This window comes from Pleuronectes platessa, chromosome 4 (genome assembly GCF_947347685.1).
Source record: "Pleuronectes platessa chromosome 4, fPlePla1.1, whole genome shotgun sequence".
NCBI classification, from domain to species: Eukaryota; Metazoa; Chordata; class Actinopteri; order Pleuronectiformes; family Pleuronectidae; genus Pleuronectes; species Pleuronectes platessa.
The window spans coordinates 18,207,993-18,223,346 of record NC_070629.1 but is presented as its reverse complement, the minus strand read 5'-3'; the positions used below and the strand labels follow the sequence as shown (position 1 = coordinate 18,223,346).

Genomic DNA, 15,354 nt, shown 5'->3' with positions numbered 1-15,354 from the left:
GTGTGATCCAAACACCTCAAACTTTGATTTGTCTGTCCAAAACACTTTTTTCCAATCTTCCTCCAATGTGTGTTCTTCTGCCCATATCAATCATTTCTTTTTATTGGCCAGTCTCAGATATGGCTTTTTCTTTGCCACTCTGCCTAGAAGGCCAGCATCACGGAGTCGCCTCTTCACTGTAGATGTTGACACTGGTGTTTTGCGGGTGCCATTAAAGAAGCTGCCAGTTGAGGAACTGTGAGGCGTCTATTTCTCAAACTAGAGACTCTAATATACTTGTCTTCTTGCTGAATTGTGCACCGAGGCCTCCCACTTCTCTTTCTACTCTGGTTAGAGCCCGTTTGTGCTGTTATCTGAAGGGAGTAGTACATACCGTTGTAAAAAATTATCAGTTTCTTCGCAATTTCTCGCATGGAATAGCCTTCATTTCTAAGAACAAGAATAGACTGGCGAGTTTCACATGAAAGTTCTCTTTTTCTGACCATTTTGAGAGAATAATCGAACCCACAAATGTGATGCTCCAGATACTCACCTAGCTCAAAGGAAGGCCAGTTTTATAGCTTCTCTAAACAGCTAAACAGTTTACAGCTGTGCTAACATAATTGAACAAGGGTTTTCAAAGGTTTTCTAATCATCCATTAGTCTTCTAAGGCGATTAGCAAACACAATGCACCATTAGAACACGGGAGTGATAGTTGCTGGAAATGGGCTTCTATCCACCCATGTAGATATTTCATTAAAAACCAGATGTTTCCACCTAGAATAGTCATTTACCACGTTAACAATGAATAGAGTGTATTTCTGATTAATTTAATATTATCTTCTTTGAAAAAAACGTGCTTTTCTTTGAAAAATAAGGACATTTCTAAGTGACCCAAAACTTTTGGATGGTAGTGTAAGTTCGGTCAAGTCCCAATGACAGCCCTACATGATCAGTTTCTTGTTACTGAGAGAATTGCCCTTTGTTCTGAGTGACACATCAGTGTGCAGCACCTGGATTTGTACAGTTTTTACATTCAGCTCGTGGGCTTTATTAACGGGACACTAAAATGTGTTGTTGTGAGCTCGCTGCATGGCTTGCAGTTGTACTTGTGGTAGAAAGATGATCTTCCTACAGTGTTTAGCGAGTACGCTATCTGTGAGCCTTCAGAGTTTTGTGAAGAAGTCGTGGAAATGCACCTTTTTATGATTCTATTGTATTTTCCAATATGCGTTACCAGAATTGCAGCCAGCCATTAAGACGCTCAGTAGGTTTCGTACCAGAAACCTACTGAACTTTATTGTACAGTTAAACTTCACATAAGGTTTATGATTACACAAGGCATTCCTTGAGAAAGATCTCTCAGCTTTATGAGGTTATTTGACATAACTCACATGATCTTCAGGTCTCTAGTAAAATGTCAGTTCATCACTCATTCACAGTTCACTGTAATCGTCAACCACAAAATGTGACTTTCTTAATACAGAAGGAGTTGAATGTCCTGACTCTTCAGTTGTGTCATTTGTCACCGTGACCTGTTGTTAATATGCAATCTTAAGCACGTGTGACAGTAAATGATTCACCTCTGTGGTGTGGAACAGAGAAATGATAATGAAATGCTGATGTGGTATATCCCTGGTCTTGAACAGTTTTATATTCTAGACTCTAGAATCTAGAGCGTTCCAAATACTTTGTAAGAGGAACAGCACATTTCCCCAGGGAATAAATCATGGATATTGATGAAAGAAATCAGGCATATTTAGGGGGGTTATATCTATGAGTGTGTGCATTTGTTGCAGCTTGATTGACGTTAGTGGACCTTGGCAAAGGTATGCACTCTTCTAGTTTTACATCTCATCTTGTGACAGTGGTTTTTATTTGCTGCTCTGTGTGACCATACTTGTAACTTGAGTTATGAAAAGTGCTCTACAAATAAAGATTATTATTAATTGCAACTGGAACACATCTTCGAGGATTACGGATCTGAACAGAAATAGCTCATATGGCCTTACGGTACATGAACTATTGTTTGCTGTTCACTTGTTTAGCACCTCTTCACACGGAGCAAGTGGTTACCCTGAAAGGACAAGTCAAGAACCAATGGCACTCTGCCAGTAGACGAATGCACTCACTGCCCTAAGATAGGATCCTGAGTCAGGAGGAGAGGAGTTCCAGGTGTAGGCCTGGTTTTCTAGACGGAGCTGCTTCACTCTGCTCTGGAGGTAACGTAGGAGCTTGAATGAAGCCACGTCTGAGGGGCTGTGGGAGGCTGCAGGGTCCACCACATGGAGGGAGGGGGAGCAAACTAGAGTTTGGGCATCCTGGTGGTAGGGAGACATCGGAAGATATGTTACATCAGAGCAGCTAGTACCTACAGTGCAAGATATTAGTTATGTTAATGCTCACATGGGAACAGTCAAACATTTACCTTTCCACTAAGAACCTTCCCTCCTTCAGGCCTCTCTGACTTTCTCTGGCCCTCTCCTTGAGCCACTGATATCTTTCTGTGAAACACACAAACCTACATTTGAAAGGTCCTGAACTCACAGGTGAGGATTTGTAGCATGAGATGGGTTGAGATGGGTTAACTGTTAAATCTACAGTCTAAATAGCGTATCACAGTGAGTCGCGGTGAGATCATGCTCTTGCATGGACAGAGAGCTGGTTAGTATGTCAGCCATGTTTCACACGTTTGATTTCTATTGTTTGGACCAATAGGATCTAAATGTAAAAATGTGGAGAAAACAAAGTATTGACAATTATTGCTTCAAACTTTAAAATGTCCAACATGATGTGGCTGTTATTTGACATAATAGAAGGTTGTTTTTATTTTTATCTTGTTACCTTTCCAGTTCAGCGTCAGCTCTTCTTCAAATTTGCATGCCAGACGAGCTGCAGTCTGTTGCTTCCACTGAGCTATGCTCCTCTGCACCTGCCTGAGCTCCATGTCTTTGGCCTTCAACTGCTTGCACAGAGATCCATCTGCTCCTCCTTCTTCAGCTCCTCCACCAGTCAGCTGAGTCCTGTTCAGGCTGCTCAACTCCTCAATGGGCTCCTGCGCAAATGTCACGAGGCACAACATTGCAGTGATAGTTCAACTGTTGTGTTTTTGACAAAACATAAAATAGAGTTACCTGAATGAGGCGCTCCTTCACAGAGTCTAAGGCTCTATCTCGCTCAACCCCAATTCTCCTGGGCCCAGTGTCTGTGCTGCTGGTCCAGCTCAACAGTGATTCTGTTGTAACCTCGCTCCCTTTCTTCCAGCGTCACCCGGAGCCTGTCAGCCTCTTTCTTTGCCAGCTGAACAGCCTTGTCAAGCTGCAGCGCCGTCCTCTGGTTCTCCTGTGACCACAGACCACTCAATGATAACCCTTTTTATGACAGTGTCTCCTTTTATTTGCCTACAATTGATTAAATTTTGTGGTTTCCTTCCTTTCTGTGTCATATGTTTCTTCAACCTCTGCAGCTCAGCCTGGAGCTCCTCTTTCAGTGATCCACAAATAACAGCCAGAAAAGACTGATGCTCTCTCTCCTGTGCACAACGTTCACTCTCCAACTCCTGCATCCTCTTGCAGAGAGAAAGCAAATCATGCAAAAACAGATTGAAAAGGTATTCAGATTTATTTAAGATGGTAATGTTGCATTTCATGTTTGCGAATCCCCTTACTGTTTTTAGTTCCAACACTTTATGTTGTAAAGCTTGTGCTCTACTCTTCTCTCGCTGCACATATTTGTTCTGCTCCTCCAGTGTCCCACAGTGCTCCTGCATAGCCTCCACTTTTTCTGTCTCACACTTCCTCCTCTCCTCCTCTATTGCTTCGTTCACCTAAATAAGAGCATGCCGTCCATTTAATGTAATCGTACTGAAAAATATTTGCTTATTTTAAGCACATGGATTATCAGAATACCTTTTCTGAGGCGTCTTTATGCAACTCCTCTTCGTGGTTCTTTGCCTCCTTCCTCTGATGCTCCAGAGAGATCCTTAGCTGCTTTGCCTATTCTTCTTTTATCTGCCAGAGCAGAGGAGGACTTTGAAAGTAATCACGTAGTGTTTTTACTCACTCTGTATTTAGAGTATAACAAAAATGAAAACAACACAGAAAATGTCTGTTTTACACCACCAATCTGTTGGCTTGTTCCTGGGCTTCCTTCACTGCTTTGTATTGCTGGCTTTTCAGGGGATGTAGCTCCTCCTTCAGGCCGTCTGTTTCTGCTTGCAAGACACCATGTTGTTCATGGAAATCCAGCAGCTTCTGGGCCAACCTCTTCTCCAGAGCACCCACCCGGATCTTACCTTCTCCCAGTTCAACCTGCAGCTCGCTTACTTGAACCTCAAGTGCCTAAGAATAAGAGAGACAACGATCATTAATGGCATAAAGGATCTGTTCCGTTCAGGTTACATCAGTGTTTACCTACTTTTTCATGTCAAAATGAATGGCCCTGAAATACTGAAATATCTATAATAAGGGGAGTAATAGAGGAGAATAAGAAGTACAGGATAGCAGAGGCCTACAATTTACTATGTGCCTTCGCATGAAAATTTATAATTAGTGTGATGATAGAAGGTGTCACCTCAATTTCCTCCTTTTTCTGGATCTGTTTCTCTTTCAAAAAAACACATCTGTTCCTCAGTGATCTCTCTGCCTCTGTGGCCTTCTGGAGTTCTTCACGAGTCTGCTCTAACTTCTGTGGAAACACAAAGATATTTTAAAACACAGAATCCAGATTTCCTTTGATACACAAACAACATTTTTTTCTTACGATGCATGATTCTGAGGATGAATTTCGTAAGTTCGCTCCTTCAAACTCATTAAATACATAAATTAGTTTATTATCATCGCTACTGCAAAGAAAACCATTGCTTTTTTTTCAATTTTTTTTTTAGGTAACATTATTATCTAAAAATGTCTTAAACTTTAGTACTTGTTTAACAAGTACCTGTACCAGAGTATTTCTACTGTGCAGTATTAGTATGTTCGTTTCCTCTTCGTGCTCCAGTCCAACAGGGGTCGCTGGTGGCTCGGAGCGCTGAGTCTCTGGTTTCCTGCCGCTGGCTCTCTTTGTCATAGATATATAGATATATATATATATATATATATATATATATATGCTCTTTGTTCCCTACTTCCCTCAGAGCCTTGATGTGCGCAGAGAGGAGGAACATGTCCGCCGTGCAGCTGCTGCGGTTGTCGGTACATGGGCGGATCAGCGCTGCCGCTGAAGACTTCCTGCTGCAGGTGGAGAAAGGAGGAGGAAAGGCTGAAGTCCCGACGATGAGAGCGATGCTAACCGAGCGGCTCACGGCGGCGGGGGAGGAGATCCTCGCGGGGCTTGAGGAAACCTTGGCAGAGTACGAGCACCGAGTGGAGCTGTCCGAGCGGGAGATCTGCAGCCAGAGGAGGCTGCTCGATGCCGTGATGCAGCCCGTAGTCCGGCTGTACAGAGCAGGTCAGTCCCTTGAGGAACCGCTACAGGCTAACGTCAGCTAGCATCAGCTCGAGCAGCGGAGTTAATACGCCACTCCCTGTCTCTGTCTGCTGCACCCGGCTGCACCACCGATAGATGTATATGGCGCCACCCGTAGATATATATATATATGAAGGCTAGAAGTCTAGGCCAACGGAGTCGAACAACGTCTGCACTTGGCAGCCATCTTCCCACCGTCAGCTCGCTCACCCATAACATGGTGTTGGTAGTGGTACGTACTTTTTAAAGGGGACATATTATGCCCATTTTATCACAGTTGATATGTTTCCTTGGGGTCTTAATGAAATCTATGTAAAAAATGTCGGTCAAAATACCACAAGGATAATTTAAAACAGCATCCTTTTAACCCTGTCTAAAACAGCCCTCCTCAGATTGACCTGTTTTGAGCGCACCGCCCCCCTTTCACCCTCCCCCTCATGGAGGTGTAGGACGGAACGTTTTTACCTCCATTAATTAGCCTGTGTGTTTGAATGTGTTCTATGTATAGGGCAGATTGTGGGCCTTTACGTCTAAGAGGAATCGAGCAGTAAGTTTTTTTTTATGCATGATATATTATGAGTGGATGTCTTGGACATGGTTAAGGATGGAGGTCCACTTTGCCACTCTCTCTGGCCCTGATGTAAACATAGCGGCTGTCCAGTAGATGTGTTTTTTTATGCTGCGAAGCCACTTCTTCAGTTTCACACATTCTTTGTCCTGGGAAATCTTGACCAGTTTCTTGGACAGGACTGTGTCTGACGCACAGACACATTATCATCATTTTTTATTCAGGGAGAATTGACTGAGCACACAGCTCTTTTGCAGCAATGCCCTGATTGAGGGTACATAATACAGATGAACAATAAATAAACAAACCAAATTATATACTAACGAACCAATATATATAATTTCCCTCCACAAATTCAGATGATAATATTGTATGTTCAATTACTTACTACAAGTGAATTAAGTTGTGAATTAAGGTAAAGTCAATTAACAAGTACCTTCTCCAGTTTGAAGAAAGATGCACCAGTGGCATACACTGCAGCTGAAAGTTGGATGTTCCCAACAGGAGTGCTACCATGAGGAGGCTGACTATTCCATTTTCTGTTGAACTCACTGTGTGGGCTCTTTTGTTCAACAGAGAGGAATGTCCCAACCCATCTTATTTGCACATCTGTCCCCCGCCGACACACAGGACACACCTCAAACAGCTCCAGGAGGCAGTTTTCATAGACAAAATGTGTTGGTGTCTTACGAACAGGGTTGGAAGATTCCATTCTAATAGAAAGACAAAGATTTCACCAAAAGGCTGCAACAGCTAAAATAAGTGTATGATGGTAATCCCTCTGATTATTGAAATGTTTAGATTAAATATTGAGTCACTCACGTCACATCCGCTGACTCAGTCAAGACTGTGACCGAGTCATCAGGATCATAGGTAGCATCCTGTGGCTCTCCGAAGTCCATACTTGAACAACTTTGGTGGTCCTCTCTCTCTCCACCAAGCGAGGTCTCTTACCGCTGAGGTCCCAACACCGACATCAGTGCAAGGCACAGTTTTCTGTGTGCCTATGATAAAACAGACATTCAGTATCCATGAAGTCACAACAAATGAGATGCTGTTACAACTTTAACACGGAGACACAATCAATGACATGACGAAGTAGCTGAGGGTAAACAAGCCTGTACTTTTTGTAGTGAGGTCGCAGTGTTTTCATAGAAAGCTGCGTGCCATGTGTGCTCATCTTTGGTGGGTCCGTCTGGCATGCTACGTGATGTAGCCTAGCACCGTGAACAGATGTGCTTGCCTAGACACCAAAAGCAGCAATGTTATTCATGTTTGTACTACTGTCATGCATACAAGGATGCATACAAAGATACAAGGACACATTTTCCTCAACTAGGGCTGGTAACGAATAATCGTTCTAGTCCTGCACATTATGACAACAACATCCTCCGGTATCTTGCGCGAGCGCAACTACCTATAGTAGATGAATGTAACAAGTGCTAAATCACCGTAACAGGCTCTGTGGCTGCTACAGGCTGCAACAGGCGCTGTCTTCCCTCGTCTTCAGTATTGCGACGGAAAGATGGCACGAGAATCCGGCGTTATATTGGCCCAGGTTGATAAAACAGTCCGATACAGATATTTGACAACTCTTGCCATCATATATGAACTCAATCCATCTCAATCTTGTGTCTTCTGAAGCTGGAGTCACATGAAGACATTTGTGCTGATTTGTGCAGCTGACCACTGAGCATCTCGGTTGTCAAATTCGATTCATGCTGCTAGTTAGCTTATCCAAGTATTTCCAAGGCTTGCAAGAATGAAATGGCGGCCGGACACCGATGACTGTCTATAAAGTGGGTGGGTCCATACATGGGGGGCTTGAGTGGTGGTGGGGGAGTGCATACATCTATGGGGGAGTGTACTATGCGACTATGACGTCTATTTCGGTCGTAATCCCTTTGGACGCACTCTATCATATCGTTTCTGAAATAGAGGAACCACAACAAATCGCAGGAGTTTTTGGGACGGTAGACATGCCAGATACCCACATTAACGTGTAGAAGCAGTACAAAAGTGGAATTTTCATAATATGTCCCCTTTAAATAACCTGGTTAGTATGTCAGCCATGTTTCACACGTTTGCTCAATTTTCAACCGATTTTTAAACTGTTTGGTTTTTTATAAGAGTAAGATGTATGCCTACTTATAAATAACTTATTTTCAAAAAAATATAATAATGTTATGGGTGCGTGAGCTGACTGTGGCAAGATGGCCACCATGTGCGGACGATCGACTCCGTTGACCGGCAACACGGACCAGACATCTAGCCTTTATATCTATCTATGGCTCCACCTCTCACCTGAATAATGAGGAGGATTTGATGCTGTTGGGAACGAGCCTGTAAAGAAAACCTGCTGCTGTGTTGCTCATGTCTGAAACAGAAAGTCTGGACACATTGCTCTGAGTTTTACCCACAGGTCTGAAAGCAGCTTAACCAACTAATTACTTCCCCTCGCCCTGTTCTCCTCTGTTAGTGACCTATTTGGTTAATTTGACCTCAAAATGAAACCTTTTTACCAGAAACACTTTGTTTTTTGCTGCTTCCTTTAGGAGCTGCGTCGTAACACAAACTGTAAACGACCTCAACATCGTTACTTCCTGAATGTGATCGTTCAAAAATCATAAAAGTCAATATTACAAGACACGACACAAGTTTTTCAAAACACATCAGGAAACTCTGAAATGATAAACGTATGTATTTGTGTTTCAGTGTGTCCTGCAGACGTCCAGCAACTGATGGTGAATAAAGAAGAGGTTCCCCCTGAGCAGCAGCAGTGGAGCCCCCTTGTGGACCAGGAGGACCCAGAGCCCCCCCACATTAAAGAGGAACAGGAGGAACCGTGGACCAATCAGGATGGACAGCAGCTTCAAGGACTGGAGGAGGCTGATATCAAGTTCACATTGACTCCTGTCGCTGTGAAGAGTGAAGAAGATGAGGAGAAACTTAAATCGTCAACGCTTCATCCGGGTGAGACTAAAGAGAACAGAGCGGACTGTGGAGGACCAGAACCAGTCAGGAACTCGGGTCCTGATAGACGTTTACAACAAGGTACTGAGGACAAGACTGAAAACTCTTCTGACACTGAACACAGTGAGGATGATTGGATGGAGACCAGGGAACCTCAGACTGGTTTAAATACAAGAAATACCAAGCAGCCTCTAAGTGGTATGGGATGTAAGACAGAAAAAAAATCGTTAAGTTGCTCTGAGTGTGGTGAAAGATTTAGTCGGAGTGACCATCTAAATATACATATGAGGCGTCATACAGGAGAGAAACCGTTTAGTTGCTCTGAGTGTGGTAAAAGATTTAACCAAAGGGGCAGTCTAAATTCACATATGAGGATTCATACAGGAGAGAAACCGTTTAGTTGCTCTGAGTGTGGTCAAAGATTTAACCAAAGAAGCAATCTAAATACACATATTAGGATTCATACAGGAGAGAAACCGTTTAGTTGCTCTGAGTGTGGTGAAAGATTTAACCAAAGGGGAAGTCTAAATTCACACATGAGGATTCATACAGGAGAGAAACCGTTTAGTTGCTCTGAGTGTGGTAAAAGATTTACCGAAAGGGGAAGTCTAAATACACACATGAGGATTCATACAGAAGAGAAACCGTTTAGTTGCTTTGAGTGTGGTAAAAGATTTACCGCAAGGGGAAGTCTAAATAGACATATGAGGAGTCATACAGGAGAGAAACCGTTTAATTGGAGTGTGGTGAAAGATTTCAGATTCAGTCCTATGGTACGAGACGTGAGGATTCATAAAGGAGACAAGTGATTCAGTTGCAACCTTTGCAACAACAAAAAATTGGATTTATGAGCAGATATTCATATTATACATATTCATAGTTCACTGCTTTAAATAGACTATTCACTTTTTGTATGTCCCTAGAAAACATTACTCATTGAATAATATGAAAGATTTGTGTTTATATATTTTGATTCTACTTATTTCAACATCATTTATGTATTTTTCATAATGTCCTTCATGTCATTTTAAGGTTAAATTGTCTTCCTTGCACAGTATGAATATGTGTTCTTTACTAGTTGATATGATTAAATATGTTTGTTTTAAAACAATGGTTTCTTGGTCCGTTAGATTCAATGACAGTGTGTGTTCTCCTTTATGTATTGAATGTGTTTCCAAGAATTAAAGTTGAGTAAAAAGATAATGGCGTCGTCACCCTTCTCTTTGTTTCTGTACTGTAATGGGACATTTTGTATTTAGATATGTTTAATGAAAGAATGACAAGTGTGTATATATATATATAGAGAGAGAGAATATTATTACAAGATGTGTTTCTGCAGTTTAGACTTGTAACACTGAGATGTTCACTGTGACATCCCCTGCTCAGATGTGTATTGCTTCGAGACTCCTGTGCCTGCTGAGACAAAAGGTTTTCACAGCACGGTCCAATCCAGCAGATACAACAGAGGTGTTAACTGACCAGAAGACAGGGGTCTGAGAGAAACAGGTTTCTTCTTGAGTCTCAGCAGAGTTCATGTCATTGTGTTGTAACTTCAAACAAGTCCTCATGCAGATTGATGCAGACAGAATGTCTGACCAAATGTCTAAGCCTGGTCACAACAACGCAGAGAGCCGGTTGGATAACTTTCTTATCATAACTTACTGAGAAGGAGCTTCTACTTGGATAAATTAAGTGACTTGTATCAGTTACCGTGGTACAAGCTTTGAGCCCCTATCCGCAGATGGGTTGAAATTATTAAAACACCAGAAGATAACTGTTTGCTGAGTCATGTATTAAATGTTCCATAACAGTACGAAAGGAGGCTGCATTGGCTACAGTTGAATTGTCTCATCACGAGACAAATTAATCAGCTTACCTCAGTCAGACATGTTTGTTTACGTTTGACATGATGTCGGAACTGGACAATTTCCCAACCCTAACCCTAACCCGAATATCTGACATACGAGTCGTCTGGAACGCAGCATTACACAGGAAGTGAAGCGTTGGTCCTTGCCGCAGTGCGCAAAATGCATGGTCATTGATCGCTCTCTCCACCGACCGCAACAGGCTTCAAAATGCCTGTGCTCGGGCACGTTAATGCTACATAGTAGCACTATTTTCTTATTTGGTTGTTTAATAAAAATGTTATGTTATATATAAGCAGTGCTTTTAAACAAAAGACAGTATCCCAGCAACCCCCAACTCCGTCTCCTGTGCCTCACAGTCCTCTGAGCCCCCCCAGTGCCCCTGCAGACTCACACTCTCTTATGTACAACTTTCCCGCGGCCCACAGCTCTGTAGAGGAGGACATGGAAATGTAATTCTGTTTAAAGACTTTAAAAGCCACACCAAAGTAAAAGAGGGGACTTGTAGTAACACAAAATGCATAAAGGACCCAGAACCACTTTGAGTTGGTCACTTTGGCAAAGTATGTTGGGCTTTACATGAATATTGTGCTGTTTTGGACAGTTTGTGCAACACATACAGTATTTTCATTTTCAGTATCATGACATATTTTCAGTTTTCTGATTAGAATCCCATCCAATCATTTTTAACATGTAAGAATAGCACTTACCTAATGGATTTTTAATGTATATCTCCGATGTAAGTTCGGTCAAGTCCCAATGACAGCCTTACATGACCAGTTTCTTATTACTGGGAGAATTGCCCTTTGCCCTTACAAATGAGATAATTTGTATAGGAGGTTGCCAAAGCGTGGCCATTGTTCACTGGTGTATTATGAGTATGAGTTTGTTCTGAGTGACACATCAGTGTGCAGCGCCTGAATTTGTACAGTTTTTACATTCTGCTCGTGGGCTTTATTATGGGACAATAAATTGTGTTGTTGTTAGCTCGCTGCATGGCTTGCAGTTGTACTTGTGGTAGAAAGATGATCTTCCTACAGTGTTTAGCGAGTACGCTATCTGTGAGCCTTCAGAGTTTTGTAAAGAGGTCTTGGAAATGGACCTTTTTTAGATTCAATTGTACTTTCCAATATCGTACCAGAATTGCAGCCAGGCATTAAGTATTATCACTTTATATTTGTTTATAAGTAATAACTTAAATGACTTAAATTGTATTGTAAAGATTTTGTGTCGCTTTTTATTGGAAGGAATTAAGCTTGAATTTAGTGAAAATTTATTTTTTGATCGTTATATACAGCGTATTAGGAACAGTAATTTTCAACTAATTGAAAAATGAATACTGTACATTTCGAAGCTAAGGTCATTAAGGAGAAACTATATTTTAAAGTTTATAGTCCCACCACAGTTTTGTATAAATATTTCATATTTTTATGTAAATTAGGCATATTAGACGCTATAGAAAATGTTCATACCAGAAACCTACTGAACTTTATTGTACAGTTAAACTTCACCAGAGGTTTATGATTACACAAGGGGTTCCTCGAGAAATGTGTCTTTCTTAATTCAGAAGGAGGTGAATGTCCCGACTCTTCAGTTGTGTCATTTGTCACCGTGACCTGCTTGTTAATATGCAATCTTAAGCACGTGTGACAGTAAATGATTCACCTCTGTGGCCCGCAACAACGACTTGAAATTCTCAAGGATCAGACTTTAATCATGTTTCATAAATGGCATTCATTGACACTTTCTGTAAAGCATTTCCTTAATTAACTTGGAATGGTCCTGATCGCTGCCTTGCTCAGAGCTCCAGCACTGTCATGTCCAAGAGCGATCTGTGAAGGAGAGACCAATATTAACTGATATTATTATGACAAACACAGAAATGATAATGGAATGCTGAAGTGGTATATCCCTGGTCTTGAACAATTTTATATTCTAGACTCTAGAATGTAGAGCATTCCAAACGCTTTGTTAGAGGAACAGCAAATTTCCCCAGGGAATAATTCATGGATATTGATGAAAGAAATCAGGCATATTTAGGGTGGTGATATCTATGAGCGTGTGCATTTGTTGCAGCTTGATGACTTTAGTGGACCTTGGCAAAGGTATGCACTCTTCTAGTTTTACTTCTCATCTTGTGACAGTGGTTTTTATTTGCTGCTCTGTGTGACAACACTTGTAACTTGAGTAATGAAAAGTGCTCTACAAATAAAGTATTATTAATTAACTGAAATACACCTTCGAGGATTACGGATCTGAACAGAAATAGCTCATATGGCCTTACGGTACATGTATTAATGTTTGCAGTTCACTTGTTTAGCACCTCTTCACATGGAGCAAGTGGTTACCCTGAAAGGACAAGTCAAGAACCAATGGCACTCTGCCAGTAGAAGAATGTACTCACTGCCCTAAGATAGGATCCTGAGTCAGGAGGAGAGGAGTTCCAGGTGTAGGCCTGGTTTTCTAGACGGAGCTGCTTCACTCTGCTCTGGAGGTAACGTAGGAGCTTGAATGAAGCCACGTCTGAGGGGCTGTGGGAGGCTGCAGGGTCCACCGCATGGAGGGAGGGGGAGCAAACTAAAGTTTGGGCATCCTGGTGGCAGGGAGACACAGGAAGATATGAAACATCAGAGCAGCTAGTACCTACAGTGCAATATATTAGTTATGTTAATGCTCACATGGGAACAGTCAAACATTTACCTTTCCACTAAGAACCTTCCCTCCTTCAGGCATCTCTGACTTTCTCTGGCCCTCCCCCCGAGCCACTGATATCTTTCTGTGAAACACACAAACCTACATTTGAAAGGTCCTGAACTCACAGGTGAGGATTTGTAGCATGAGATGGGTTTATGTTTAGTTACTGTTAAATCTACGGTCTAAATAGCAGAGGTGTGGACTCGAGTCACATGACTTGGACTCGAGTCAGACTCGAGTCATGAATTTGATGACTTTAGACTCGACTTGACAAAATGTAAAGAGACTTGCAACTCGACTTGGACTTCAACCTCAATGACTCGTGACTTCACTTGGACTTGAGCCGTTTGACTTGATAAGACTTGATCCTTTACCCAAAACACAACGATTAAAAAGTATGTTATTAAGGAGCGCTCTGTATCATTCATCGTGTTTGTGTGCGTCTGTGTGTGTGTGGTCACCAAAAAAAAGCAACTGAAAAATCATCATAGTTATAATAATTATGTAGCAGAGCGTTTGGTTGTATCATAAGTCCGGCTTCAGCCGACAAAGGACACGAGAGCAGGTCATGCGCTCGGACAGCACACCCGTTTATCCTCCGTTCATTTTACAACTTCACTCATCACAGCACACACTTCCTTTGAACCCCCTTTCAAAATAAGAGTCACTACCAACAACCCCCTTAAAACCGGAAATACAAATCAACCCTCAACAATAACGTCATTAAATAAATTAGCTTACAATTATAATGCCGATATTATTTCAGTATAGAAATATTAGGTACCTTTTATCCATGTATATCACAAAAAAGTCAGAACAAGAGATATATTAAATTGCTCAAAAAAAGTTAAAGAAGATTGACTATTCTTGTTTAATTTGTTTATTCTTGGAATCATACTACGTCCCCATCGTGCACAAATGACTGACAGACTTTTGGCCAATTTGGTCTTTTGCAAATGCAATGCAGCATAGAGCCCTGACATATAAAAAGCACAACCCCGTTCATTGTTATGTTCAAGTATTTGTTATGTTTCTCACATGTACACACAAACACAGACAATATGAGGTGAGATAAATGAGATGAGATAAACACAGGACAGGACAGAAACAGCTGTGGAACTAGTTAAAATGCTAAATACAATGTTAGCACAAATAATTACAGTTGCACTTGTTTTTTCAAATGTGTTCATTCTGTAGGAGTGGTTTAAAATGAGGAATATTCTTGCAAAATATGAGTTAAATGTTAAAAATGACTGGTTAATAGTGCAATAGGGAAGTGCAATGTTGGCACAATTTTTTTTCTGTAATTTCAATTGCACTTGTTTTAATAAATAAATAAATACAGATTTTAAAAGCATACATGATCTGTGTAAATATATTATTACTCAGTGATCAAAAGGACTCGAAAAGACTCGAAACTCAAACTGCAGGACTTGGACTTGACTTGAGACTTGTCAGTCTTGACTTTGGACTTGACTCGGGACTTGCCTGTCTTGACTTGGGACTTGACTCGGGACTTGAGGGCAAAGACTTGAGACTTACTTGGGACTTGCAAAAAAATGACTTGGTCCCACCTCTGCTAAATAGCATATCACAGTGAGTCGAGGTGAGTTCATGCTCTTGCATGGACAGAGAGCTGGTTAGTATGTCAGCCATGTTTCACACACACAGAAGCCAGTTACCTTCCTTTTATCAACTTTGCCTTGCACCTGTGGGATGGCAAAAATTAGAGCAATGTTTGATTTCTATTGTGTGGACCAATAGGATCTAAATGTAAAAATGTAGAAAAAAGTAAGTATCGACAATTA

The 15,354-nt window shown here is 41.4% G+C and overlaps 1 protein-coding gene and 1 long non-coding RNA gene across 2 annotated transcripts; one reads left to right on the top strand and one right to left on the bottom strand.

The window, feature by feature from the left end:
- Positions 1-2,906: 2,906 nt before the first annotated feature.
- LOC128438188 (uncharacterized) lies at positions 2,907-4,011 on the bottom strand. The gene is made up of 4 exons (XR_008338304.1): positions 3,889-4,011; positions 3,648-3,806; positions 3,115-3,548; positions 2,907-3,035 (listed from the first exon to the last, which is right to left on the bottom strand). It is a non-coding gene; the product is annotated as an uncharacterized LOC128438188 (long non-coding RNA).
- A 1,114-nt stretch (positions 4,012-5,125) lies between these two features.
- On the top strand, positions 5,126-10,190 carry LOC128438186 (zinc finger protein 502). Its single transcript, XM_053420641.1, has 2 exons — positions 5,126-5,428; positions 8,730-10,190. Exons 1-2 carry the CDS (start codon positions 5,143-5,145, stop codon positions 9,794-9,796), a joined length of 1,353 nt encoding a protein of 450 aa, XP_053276616.1. The 5' UTR covers positions 5,126-5,142; the 3' UTR covers positions 9,797-10,190.
- The last annotated feature ends 5,164 nt before the right edge of the window (positions 10,191-15,354 follow it).

Excerpts from the sequence above, each read along its gene's own strand:
- LOC128438186 (XM_053420641.1), top strand. The coding sequence starts at position 5,143 with ATGTCCGCCGTGCAGCTGCTGCGGTTGTCGGTACATGGGCGGATCAGC. Across the intron at positions 5,429-8,729 it reads AGTCCGGCTGTACAGAGCAG|TGTGTCCTGCAGACGTCCAG; the intron begins GTCAGTCCCTTG and ends TTTGTGTTTCAG.